Source organism: Siphateles boraxobius, unplaced genomic scaffold, assembly GCF_051911475.1.
Source record: "Siphateles boraxobius isolate OS27281-9 unplaced genomic scaffold, OSU_SipBor_1 130, whole genome shotgun sequence".
Lineage (NCBI taxonomy): Eukaryota > Metazoa > Chordata > Actinopteri > Cypriniformes > Leuciscidae > Siphateles > Siphateles boraxobius.
The window spans coordinates 31334264-31347756 of NW_027508734.1; the positions used below are offsets into that span (position 1 = coordinate 31334264).

General features: G+C 47.8%; 1 protein-coding gene across 1 annotated transcript in view; it reads right to left on the reverse strand.

Moving 5' to 3' along the window:
• The window catches only part of malrd1 (MAM and LDL receptor class A domain containing 1), a 70944-nt gene that overhangs the window by 12332 nt on the left and 45119 nt on the right, over positions 1-13493 (reverse strand). The window contains exons 21-26 of the mRNA XM_077229213.1: positions 13137-13294; positions 11884-12061; positions 11504-11632; positions 11253-11405; positions 6975-7132; positions 6232-6433 (exon numbers count right to left, since the gene is read on the reverse strand). Coding sequence (XP_077085328.1) covers positions 6232-6433; positions 6975-7132; positions 11253-11405; positions 11504-11632; positions 11884-12061; positions 13137-13294 — 978 coding nt within the window. The remainder of the gene's footprint in view (positions 1-6231; positions 6434-6974; positions 7133-11252; positions 11406-11503; positions 11633-11883; positions 12062-13136; positions 13295-13493) is intronic.

The window sequence follows — 13493 nt, forward strand, 5'->3', positions numbered from 1 at the left end:
AATGAAAATTGGCATGCAAGATTTGCATTCCGCGACCCGCCTACCAGCGCGGGTATAAAAGGCGGAAGTAAACATTGCGCAATGCTTTTAGCTTCGGAGCCGACCGATTGTGTCCTCTCTGAGTGAGTGAGCTTTAAGATTGTATTTTTCTTACTGCTACGAGTCTGCTGTTTCGGGAGGGGATCTCTCTGTGTTGGTGAGATGGCGTTTCAGCGACCGCGCGGTTCCTGTCTGCCGGCTGCGTCTATATGCTGTTAATTCAAAAGCTGTTTTCACAGCTGGTAAACGGTTGAGTGCGCACAGCGGGCTTGCAGTTTCCCCGCTGTGTTGCCGCGTTGGGTCCCTGTGTGCTTCAGCACGATAGAGAGAGTACTTTCTTCCTGAAAGAGCAAGACGAGTGAAGATCGCGTCCTTTTCAGGATGACGTTTCACTCGTGTGTTTCTGGATGCGATCGTTCCCTGTCCTTATTTGACGGCCACGTTCATTGTTTCACATGCCTAATCCGTGTGTGAGACTACGTTCGTGGGTGGTTCATGTTCTCTCAGGGGTGCATGACCACGTCGGCACGTTGTTCGTCTCCCCTTTCTCGTAAAGGCTTGAGCCGCTCAGCGTGCCGTGTGCCGTCGAGCGCCGGCTGACAGCGCGGGTTGTCACGGCAACCCAGCGCGCGTCATTCGGCGCTCAAGATGCGTGGTCAAGATCAAGACTCGCGTGCCTCTATGAGGTGAGTCCCTTTGCTTATTTCCCGATCTAGTTTCTCTTCTGGTGCACCAGAGGAGGGCTACTTTGGCGAATAACATTGGTGATCTGAGGGTTTCAGTGAGCACGAACCACTCACTCCTCTAGCGCATCGCAAACATGCTGAGACTGTGTTCGTGGGTGGTTTATGCTTTCTGATGAGAGCATGACCACGTCGGCACGTTGTTCGCCTTGCCTGAAGGCTTGAGCGCCCAGCGTGCCGTGTGTCATCGAAGCGATGGCCACGTTCACTATCTTGCATGCCTGGTTGACGGCCACGATCACTGTTTCACATGCCTAATCAGTGTGTTGAGACTGCGTTCGTGGGTGGTTCATGTTCTCTCAGGAGTGCATGACCACGTCGGCGTGCTGCTCGTCTCCCCTTTCTCGTAAAGGCTTGAGCCGCTCAGCGTGCTGTGTGCCGTCGAGGCTTTCGGATGGGATTCTGGTCCTTCTCATGAGGGACCAAGCATTTCATTCGGGGCCCCAGGGAGGACAGATGTCGATCGCTACATCGGAGAGAGGGCTGTTGTACTCTGAAAATGATGCTGAGTTCCTACTATAATGTCGTGTTCTCATGCTGAAGATTCAGACTTAACAGCCACACTTTCCTGGGCTGTTCTAAAGCGCCTGGATGTGTGTGAAGAATTTTGGCAGTATGGAAGCGTTTTGGTGCCAATATGGCAAGCCAAACATGCCTAAATCTGCAGAAGTTTTTCCTCTCTCACTACCACTGCACGTGCGTAGTTCTAACTCGGGGTTGAGCTGTGCTTAGTGACTGACCGTGATTAGTCACAGCGCTGGCCCTCGGTTAGACGATGTCCACACTGGTGGTCCAGAAGCACCTCAAAACCAGCCCGCTCGGAGTTTGTTTTTCCCAAGGGAAGGGAAGCAACCCTGAGAGGAGCGCCCCAGAGTATGTGACGATCTGCTCTTTGGGAGTGCGTGTCATCACCACTCCTTCCCCCGGGGGAGGGCCGGGTGGAGAATTTAGTTTCTGTTCCGCCGCTGGTTATCCAGTAATCAGCGGTACCCAAAGTTTGAGCAGTCCATTTCCTCTGAGTCGTTCACGGGCCCCAGCGCTCAGATGGCAGTGAGGGCTACGGCCTTGTCACTCTCGTCTCTCGCTGGGTGAGGGGAAACCAGGACTCGATGCCCCCGGGCCTCGTCCCTCGTTTCCCCTCACGGTCGAGACTGGCAGTATAATAAGACCAGTTTCCTCCGCCCGAGAGGGTCAGAATGGCAGTGCGTGCCGCCCCCGAGCTGCACCACTCCCGTTCCCCTCTCCCCAGCTTGCAGATAGCAGTGACGCAGCCTCAGCTGCGTCGCTCCGGTCTGCAGCTGGGCCCGGAGGCGCAGAGACCAGCATACGAGGAGTCAGGGCCTCGTTCCTCGTCTCTCCCCCTCCTCTCGCCACCGGGCAGTCCGCAGCAGAACGCCCACGAGCCTTCTCTGCCGTCTGCCCCTCGCTGGAAGCAGGTTGGTGTCAGGCGCACCCAGACCCCCGCTCTCGGTCGCTACAACGCCACCAGAGCCGGGTCCCTGTCTTCCACCTCGCTGCCCCTCCGCAGGTACGCCGGTGGTTCGGGTGGGTTCATTGGGACGGTATCTGGAAGCCTGGCTAGAAGCGCTTCCGGGTCTGTCCCGATGGCTCATCCGCACCATCCGGTTCGGCTATGCAATTCAGTTTGCACGCCGGCCTCCCAAGTTCAGGGGCGTCCACTTTACCCGTGTGCGGTCGGTGGACGCCCCTGTCTTGCGGAAAGAGATCGATGTCCTGCTGGCGAAGGACGCGATCGAGCCGGTCCCTCCTGCCGAGATGAGGTCCGGGTTTTACAGCCCCTACTTCATTGTACCCAAGAAAGGCGGTGGGTTACGGCCAATCCTGGACCTGCGGGTCTTGAATCGGGCCCTGCACAAACTCCCGTTCAAGATGCTCACGCAGAAGCGCATTTTCGAATGCATCCGTCCCCAGGATTGGTTTGCAGCGATCGACCTGAAGGACGCGTACTTTCACGTCTCGATTCTCCTTCGACACAGACCGTTTCTTCGGTTTGCTTTCGAGGGTCGGGCGTATCAGTACAAAGTCCTACCCTTCGGGCTGGCCCTGTCACCCCGCGTCTTCACGAAAGTCGCGGAGGCGGCCTTTGTTCCCATGAGAGAACAAGGCGTTCGCATCCTCAACTACCTCGACGACTGGCTCATTTTAGCTCACTCGCGAGATGTGTTGTGCGATCACAGGGACATGGTGCTTCGGCACCTCAGCCGGTTGGGGCTTCAGGTCAACTGGGACAAGAGCAAACTCTGCCCCGTGCAGAGGATCTCTTATCTCGGGATGGAGCTGGACTCGGTCGCCCGGACTGCGCGCCTCACGGAGGAACGCGTCCAGTCAGTGCTCACCTGCCTCAGGTCTTTTCGAGGCAGGACAGCGGTTCCACTGAAACAATTTCAGAGGCTCCTGGGGCATATGGCAGCCGCAGCCGCAGTAACGCCGCTCGGCCTGTTACATATGAGACCGCTTCAGCGCTGGCTTCACGATCGAGTCCCGAGGTGGGCGTGGCACAGCGGCACGTTCCGGGTCAAAGTGACCCCGCACTGTCGCCAAACCTTCTCCCCGTGGTCGGATCCTGCGTTTCTACGGGCCGGAGTGCCCTTAGTCCAGGTTTCCAGGCATGCTGTGGTTTTCACAGATGCCTCTGCCACCGGATGGGGGGCCACGTACAACGGGCATGCAGTTTCAGGTCTGTGGACGGGGCCTCAACTGCATTGGCATGTCAACTGCCTAGAGTTGCAAGCAGTACGCTTAGCCTTGCGTCGCCTCAAAGGGGTTCTCAGACACAAGCACGTACTGGTCCGTATGGACAGCACTGCGACCGTTGCTTACATCAACCATCAAGGTGGTCTACGCTCCTGTCGTATGTCGCGACTCGCCTCCCACCTCCTCCTATGGAGTCAGAAGCATCTGAGGTCGCTTCGTGCCATTCACATTCCAGGGGAGCTCAACCGTGTGGCAGACGAGCTCTCACGGCTGCCTCCCCTGCCAGGAGAATGGCGACTCCATCCCCAGTCGGTCCAGCTGATTTGGAGTGTCTTCGGAGTCGCACAGGTAGACCTGTTTGCCTCTCCGGACACGACCCATTGCCAGTGGTTTTATTCCCTGTCCGAGGGGACCCTCGGCACGGACGCCCTGGCTCACAGCTGGCCCCGGGACCTGCGCAAGTATGCGTTTCCCCCAGTGAGCCTTCTTGCACAGACTCTGTGCAAGGTCAGGGAGGACGAGCAGCAGGTCCTTCTTGTGGCGCCGTATTGGCCCACCAGGACTTGGTTCACCGAATTCATGCTCCTCGCGACAGCCCCTCCTTGGCCGATTCCTCTGAGGAAGGACCTTCTTTCTCAGAGACGGGGCACTCTATGGCACCCGCGTCCAGACCTCTGGAAACTCCATGTCTGGTCCCTGGACGGGACGCGGAGGTTCTAGGTGGTCTGCCACAGGCAGTGGTAGACACCATCACTTCCGCTAGAGCCCCCTCTACGAGGCGCCTCTATGCGTTGAAGTGGAACCTGTTCGTCGATTGGTGTTTCTCCCGTCAGGAGGACCCCCGAACTTGCCCGATCGGAGTCGTGCTTTCCTTCCTGCAAGATGGGTTGGAGCGAAGGCTGTCTCCCTCCACCCTCAAAGTGTATGTCGCCGCAATAGCCGCGCATCACGATGCACTGGAAGGTAAGTCCTTGGGGAAGCACGACCTGGTCATCAGATTCCTTAAGGGTGCCAGGAGGTTAAATCCACCTCGTGTTTTGCACTCGGTACCCTCTTGGGACCTTGCTCTGGTACTTAGAGCTCTTCAAAGTCCTCCCTTTGAGCCTTTGCTGACGGTAGAGCTTAATAGCCTGTCCAATAAGACAGCGCTCCTGTTGGCATTGGCCTCTTTCAAGAGGGTCGGGGATCTGCAGGCTTTTTCGGTCGACGAATCGTGCCTAGAGTTCGGGCCAGGCCTTTCTCACGTTGTGTTGAGACCCCGGCTCGGATATGTGCCCAAGGTTCCTACCACTCCCTTCGTGGACCAGGTAGTGAACCTGCAAGCGCTGCCCCAGGAGGAGGCAGACCCAGCCCTAGCTTTTCTCTGTCCTGTCCGCGCCCTGCGGGTTTATATTGACAGAACGCAAAGCTTCAGAACCTCAGATCAGCTCTTTGTCTGTTACGGAGGCCGGCAGAAGGGGAAGGCCGTCTCCAAGCAGAGGTTAGCCCACTGGTTAGTGGATGCTATCACCCGAGCATATGAGTCTCTGGGTGAGCCTTGTCCTCCCAGGTTGCGCGCTCACTCCTCTAGAGGTGTTGCCGCTTCCTGGGCTTTGGCTCAAGGCGCCTCGCTGACAGACATCTGTAGAGCTGCGGGCTGGGCGACACCGAACACGTTCGCTAGGTTCTATAGCCTTCGTGTGGAACCTGTTTCCTCCCGAGTTCTGGCTACGGCCAGTGGGTCGAGGGAATAAGTTGTGTCGGCTTGCTACGCCACTCCGCCTCGAACAGCGGATACGTGCTTTCTTGCTCCGTATGGCGCCCTACGTTGGTGAGCCTCGTGAGTTCCTCCTTCACCCCTCCGGTGCTGGGCGTGGCGGACCGCCCGGCGCCAGGTCTGCTACCTCTAGTGAGGAGTTGTTAGTAGACTGGGTGCTCCAGTGATCTCTACTGTGAACCATCATGCCACGTGCAGTTTAGCCGTGTCTTCCCCTTGACGGACTCGTTCGTCATCCCTGTTGAGTGCGCTCCCATTTCCCTTGGATTGGGACCACCTCAGGGACTGCCATATGTTTCACTACCCCATTGGGCTAGTACATATGTGTATTCCTGGTCAGTCAGGCTGGGCCTTCCGCAGCTTTCCCCCTCTCTTGGGGAACGCTTTCCCAGTGTTATCCAATGTCCACTGTGCGGGTCTTGCGGAACAGCAGTGTGGTTCCCGTGCTAGCTCCCGCAACTTATTTCAAGAAACTGCTGCAGGGTAGCTTAGCCGGGCGCTGGAAGGGGCCAGCACCATGGCGCTTTATTAGGGATCCCAATTCGTCAGGGAACTCCCCCGACGACACGTCGGAGTTCCCAGGACGAAAGGGAACGTCTCGGTTACGTATGTAACCCTCGTTCCCTGAGTACAGGGAACGGAGACGTGTCGTCCCTTCGCCATGTCGCTGTACCTTCGCGGAGGACTGGACACCGTTCGGCTCCTCAGCGAAAAGCATTGCGCAATGTTTACTTCCGCCTTTTATACCCGCGCTGGTAGGCGGGTCGCGGAATGCAAATCTTGCATGCCAATTTTCATTGGCTCGTTTTAATTCACTCGAAGGCAATTGGTCTCCCTAGCGTGATCCCAATTCGTCAGGGAACTCCCCCGACGACACGTCTCCGTTCCCTGTACTCAGGGAACGAGGGTTACATACGTAACCGAGACGTTTTCAATTTGGGAAGAGCTGAGAATAAAAAGCAATCAGCAGTTCTGTACCTCCAACAAGACATTGCCTAGTGAAAGAGAAGTCATCCACAGCAATGTCAGTCCACTGGTCAGCTCCCACTTCTCCCTGAATACTTACTCTGAAGGGTGATGCATTTGATAAGATCACATTAGCATACTGCCAGCTGTCTCCATGGTTTCCACAGGCTGCCCACATTAGTAAGGGTGTTCCACTGTGGCCCACGGTATACACCTGCAATAAAGTACCTAGAATTCATAACACAGCCTTCAAAGCTCAGTGTTTTCTTTAAAGCTCAATTTTCAATATAAAATGAAAGCAGTGGAAGGGAATTCATTGAACTCCTGCACAGTGCTCCTAAACCATTGCAATTGAAATACTGCCATACAATGCAAAATGAAGAGGTGAATACACACACACACACACACACACACACACACACACACACACACACACACACACACACACACACACACACACACACACACACACACACACACACACACACACACACACACACACACACACACACACACACACATATATATGTGTGTGTGTGTATATATATATATATATATAATATTTTAAAATCTTAAGATTTTATATCAGCACTAAATTACATTTTTAAATCTATTCAAATAGAAAACAGTTATTTTTTACAATATTTTACAATATTACAGTTTTTACTGTATTTTTGATCAAATAAATGCCACCTAGGTGAGCATAAGAGACCTCTTTCAAAAACTTATTTTGTTAAAGCACATTATTCTCTCACCTTCAGCGTACCCATGTGATGTGAGCCGTACATGTGGAACCAAAAGCGCAGATGACATATACCGACACTGGCAGGAAACTCCAGCTGGGTTATTAAGCTGGCAATGTCTCCTTCTGTCTGGGCACTGGAGTTCAGAAACAGGTAACCCCCTCCTCCATCTGAAAGAGTAAACCAATGTTGTCTTAACAGCATTAAATATTTACTTGATTAAGGATGCATGCTAAAATAGCTTTAATATGTAAATGAATCAAAGCAAAACACACCAGCATATGTTACGTTTTTATACTTAAATGTTACATAAATTAATTTATAATAAATGTTCTATGTGTGAACAATTACCATGAGGTATTGAACTTATGAAACTCTTTTTTTGGTAAGCAACGTGGTTATTTATTAAAAAACTGGAGGTTTATTGAGACACATTTGTGTGTCTTTGCTTGTGCTGTTAGCTTGTTATCACATAAAAACAGGGTGACATTCCTTTGATTATAGGCACTATTAAACTTCTAAATACAGTTCTCATTACAGAGTCTCACATAATAACTCTACTGCACATTAAAGTCGCGATGAAACACAAGTAGTGACAGATGATGTGTTCTGGTGGGGATTATTTAGTTCTATCCATTGGTTGTTGATTGGATTTTGAAATTTAGGAGGCAGATCTGGATGTGAGCTTACAGTCATTTGTAAGAAAAGATCGGGTTTAGCGGATTAATTGATTGGAGAAGTCCAGCACACGTCACCAGAAAGAAATTGATATTTTACCAGAAGATCAAGTTCTGAGGTAGATTAAAAATGATCGACTTTAATATTTGTAGAGGTGTAGTGGTGTAAAAGTCTTAGAAACAATTTCTTATCTGGTCAAAAAGGAGATTATATTATCATAGTATTATGATTGAGACAGTAACAGCAAACATTAGATTTCACTGCACGACTCCGCCATTTTACTCAGAGAAACACTCTGTATAGCAATTTCCTTGACTCTTTGTCTGGAATGAAAATCAATGGTAAGTTCAGTAAATCAATCACCTTTTAGAGGGCAGACTCATTTTCACAATTACAATAATGTACACTTAACACTTTCACTGAGAGACACTGGTCTTTCAGCAGAACAGGGCATGAGTATATGAGGGGCAGAAATCCAGAACTTAAAGGTGCAGTGTGTGATTTTTAGCGACATCTAGCGGTTCGGCTGCGAGTTGCACTGAGGGCTCAGCCCACTGCTCACCCCTCCCTTTCGAAGAAGCTACGGTGCCTGAAACTGGACAAACATATCGTCGTCTGAGACAGCAGAGAATAGCTAGAGTAAGCCAAGAATGTGTAACATTGTCACTGTTTCTGTACCACAGTCCATTATAAACCACATCATGGATAAAGTTTACAAAGCCATAGTCAGATGAGGATCAAGGGTCTTAATATATAATATAATAATAGTAATCAGCTGATTGTCTCACAAACGTAACCAGCACATTTCCCCCCACATAGCAAACCCATAATACAGCGAGGGAGAAGAACCACATGAAACTATGCAACTATATATTGTTTCTAACAGGAAAGTAAAAGTTTAGCTGGCTCAATATGAGCTGTTACTGTGGCTGAGCTGGTTAAAGCGTAATCCGCATCCCCTAGACACCATTTACTACACACAATAGGCTTTTTTTCTCTGATTTTGAAAACTCTTCGCGATCGACTTAAAATGCTTCCAAGATCGATGGGTTGGTGATTCCTGTAACGTTACTGTTTTACGGTCAATGACAAGAGTACTAATCAGCTGTCTCACGAACATGCAGCACATTTATCCCCACATAGCAAAGCCATAACACAGCGAGGGAGAAGAACTAAGTTACATGAAACAATCCAACTACATATTTTACACCACTGACAAGGGAAAAGTCACTACTCACGGTGTTTATGGCTAGCTTCTAGCTTTCTGCTGCTTCTCTTTCAAGGTTGTGACGAAACGCGCTCTGTAGCGCTGTTTGTTCGCTGTCGGCTACGGTAGAAACATGACGTCACAATATGTCGACCTTCATAGAAGGGGATTCCCGCGGTTATGTACATTTACATTTACATTTAGTCATTTAGCAGACGCTTTTATCCAAAGCGACTTACATTTGAGGATTAAACCAAGCGAGTCATCATGGAGAGGCAAAAACAACGCAATACCAAGTTCAAACATTGCTCAGAGTAGCATAAACCAGACAAGCGAAGATTTCAAGAAAAAGTTTTTTTTTTTTTTTTCTATGTTAAGTGCTCACGGAAGAGATGAGTTTTCAGTTGTCTTTTGAATGCTATCAGGGACTCTGCATTCCGGACGAGGGTGGGGAGATCATTCCACCAGCATGGAACCGTGAATGAGAATGTTCTGGACAGTGATTTTGTGCCTCGCTGTGATGGCACCACGAGCCGTCGCTCCTTGGCCGATTGTAGGCTTCTGGTAGGGATATAGACCCGTAGGAGCGAGTGAAAGAAGAAGGGAACTGAGCCGGTGGACAATCTGTAAGCAAGTGTCAGCGCCTTGAACTTGATTCGAGCAGCGAGTGGTAGCCAATGCAGGGAGATGAACAGCGGAGTGACGTGGGCTCTTTTGGGCTCGTTGAAGACAAGACGAGCAGCAGCATTCTGGATCATTTGTAAGGGTTTAGTTGCACATGATGGAAGACCAGCTAGAAGAGCATTGCAGTAATCAAGCCTAGAAATAACCAGGGCCTGGACAAGAAGTTGTGTTGCATGCTCAGTTAGGAAAGGCCTGATCTTCCTGATGTTGTGCATTGCAAACCTGCATGATCGAGCTGTCTTTGAAATGTGGTCTGTGAAGGTTAGCTGGTCATCAAAGATTACTCCAAGATTTCTGACTGACCTTGATGGGGTGATTGAGGATGAGTCTAGCTGGGTAGTGAAGTCGAGCTGTAGAGACGGATTGGCAGGGAGGACGAGAAGCTCAGTCTTTGCCAGATTGAGCTGCAGGTGATGTTCCTTCATCCATGCCGAGATGTCCGCCAGACAGCTAGAGATACGTGCAGCTACTGTGGGATCGTCTGGTTGAAATGAGAGGTAGAGCTGGGTGTCATCAGCATAGCAGTGGTAAGAGAAACCATGTGCCTGTATGATGGGTCCCAGTGATGTGGTGTAAATGGAGAAGAGGAGGGGTCCAAGGACTGACCCCTGGGGAACCCCTGTGGTCAGTCGATGTGCTTTGGATATCTCGCCTCTCCATGCGACCCTGAATGACCTACCTGTGAGATAGGACTCAAACCAGTGGAGGGAAGTTCCAGTGATGCCCAGTGATGAGAGGGTGGACAGAAGGATCTGATGATTCACAGTGTCGAAGGCAGCAGACAGGTCGAGGAGAATGAGAACTAATGATTTGGAAGCAGCTTTAGCGATCCGCAGGGCTTCTGTGACTGAAAGTAATGCGGTCTCGGTCGAATGCCCTTTCTTGAAGCCAGATTGGTTAACATCCAGCTCGTTGTTCAGAGACAGGAAAGATGATACTTGGTTGAAAGCAACTCGTTCAAGTGTTTTTGCAATGAATGGTAGGAGAGAGACAGGTCTGTAATTCTCTAGAAGTGATGTGTTTAATGTTGGTTTTTTAAGTAGTGGGGTTACCCGAGCCTGCTTAAATGCTGTAGGAAAAATGCCAGTATGGAGGGATGAGTTGATGATGTGTGTGAGTGCTGGTAGAAGTGTGGGAGAGATGGCTTGTAGAAGGTGTGAGGGGATGGGGTCTAGAGGGCAGGTGGTAGGATGGCTGGAGAGGAGAAGTTTAGATACTTCTTCGTCGGTTAGTGTAGAGGAGGAGGAGAGAAGGTTATTGGCTGTGGGAGAGGTTGGCCTAGGTTCCTGTGTGTGTGGAGGAGAGAACTGACTGCTAATGGTTGTTGTTTTGTAGATATAAATGTCTCATTCTAAGGTAATAAAAACATTTCGGTTTATTAAGTAAGTTCTTTATACACCACTGAAAACATAGTTATGGATGTCATATTGCATTTCTGTTAATAGATACTCAAATTTTTTACACATTGCACCTTTAAGTTAATTACACTCCCTAACAAAGTAGGAAAAGGGCTTTTGGTGATGGATATTTCTGAGCTCTAACCCTTTGGTTTTTAAATCATGCAACGATTCATTGTTTCATGGGAAATTCTTGGGTTTTTTTCCTAATCATTTAAAGCAAAATAAAGCTTTTATGGTGTTATTAATGGGTGATATGTATGTGTTGAATAGAGATATTACCAAGCTAATTTAAGGGCACTGTAAAGTTTAGGTTATACTAACTGGGGCTGTGGTCAGCTGATGGTCCTGTCCCATTATGCATTCTGCCATAGCCTATATCCCAGTCAAAGTCTTTGTGAGGATCTTGAGACAGCTGACAGGTCTCCTGCCAATGGCCACCAGGCATGTCAAAATTACAAGCTCCTGGAGCAATCACTAACAGAACAAATGAAGAGTTGAGATGTTAGCTCCATACAAGAGACAATGTTAATAAATAGACAATAATTTTAAGGTACTGTACTTAATGTACTTACTGCAGTCTAACTCATCGGACTCATCCAAACAGTCAGCTTTACCATCACACTCCAAATGATACTCAATACAGTCTCCATTATTACACACAAAATCTGTGACACTGGGGCATGACCCAGGATGGTCAGCCCCTGAAACACAAGGGAATTCTTTCAGTCTCACTGATCCAAAACAGTGCAATTTAAAAAAAGAAATAAAAAGTAATCTAATTACAAAAATGTAAACATAAGACATCTAACAATGAAAATATGTGAAATCCAAAATGATGTGCAAGTATGACCATATTCAACAAGTTCAAAATAGCAATAAAACATTATCCATCAAGAGCTTTTTAGAAAGCTAAAAATTCTTTCATAATGGGGGGGGGGGGGGGGGTGCTTACATGGTGCACAGTCAATGAATTGCAGGTCGTCCAGAGCCGCTCCACCACTCACATCTTGTGTTCGTACAACTTCAAATATGAGAATAAAATTCCTCAGGTTCCTCAGAGACACTTCCGCTCTTCTCCATTCCCTGTGCATCTGCCGCTCTGTCCACACCTCCCTCAGCTCATTTTCTGTCTGTCCATCACAATGAAAGCAAAAAGCTTACAACATTTGCTGATTCAATTCCATATACTGTAAAATCCAGACATGTTACTTAATTTGTTGCAAAAAAAAAATCACATTTTGAAAATAGTACAAAGCAATTAAAAAGCAAAAAAAAAAAGCATTCTTATCTATAGACAAGTTTTGTTAAAGTTATCATGAAACCAAGATTTACAATACTTATTTTGGTCCCACTTTATATTAAGTACAATGTACTTATTGTGTTCAGGTTGTATTGTAAAACACTTTTTCTGCTGTTGAGATGTGATACGGGTAAGGTTAGGGGCTGGTGTGTGTGGTATGGGTAGGTTTAAGGGTAGGTTAAGGTGTAAGGGAAGGGTCAACTGTGTAATTACAAATGTAATTACATAAATTAATTACAGCTGTAATTACATGTAGGTATTTTCAAAATATAAGTACAATGTAAAAACATGTATGTACACAATAAATCCATTGTATCAAATTATAAATTTCAATGTAAGTACATAGTACTTAAGGCCACTTAATATAAAGTGGGACCCTTATTTCTATTATTTTATTCTTATTTTAATATTTTTTTATAGAATGTTTCAGTGTTTATTAAAGATTTATCCATGCAAATCATTATTATTTTTAGTAAATGATCCCCGTAATCTTCCAATTTTTTAATCTTTATTCTGACTTAGATGAGCTTCTTACAGCAACTGATATCTATTGCATATAATCATAACCCCCTTGAGGTATGTTTCAGAGCAAAAACTTGAAGTGCTAAATGGTTTATCTCAGCTAGGAATCACAGCTGAAAAAATAACACAGCACTGAAAAGTCTTGCAAGAACACGTTTCAAGTTTTGACAACTTGCTGTCGTAAATTTCAGCTTATGTCAAATAGAGCTACTGTATAACGACCTCCACACATTCCCTGATTTAAGTGATATATTCCAGTTGCACCGTATGTTTGCTCCACTTGGTAAGATCTCCAGTGTGCTGTTTATTAATAAATGTTTTTGGAGCTATAAAAGTCAGTGTGCGGACATTACTCTTCTTACCTCTAAGATCTAGTCAAGTACCTTAATAAAGAGACGGATGATTCCTGTGGCTTTTTCAGAAATATAGTACCAGAAGGCAAGTTTACATGTGGCACTAGACTCCTTCCACGCAGAACTTCTCATGTGAGCTTTATCACCCTTCAATCCCACAGGAGTGGCTGCCAGATATACAAAGTGACCTGTGCAGAGAGAGAGAGAGACTGACGTTAATAATGTTGTGCTGCTCTACCTACAATATGTGAAAGCTTTTATATCATAAAAAAAAATTCCTTCATCCAGCATTAGTGTCAAGATTTAATGGCACAAACTTCACACACTTGAACTCTCTTTAGCACCCTTGTAACTAATTAAACGGTAACACTTTACAATACGGGTGCA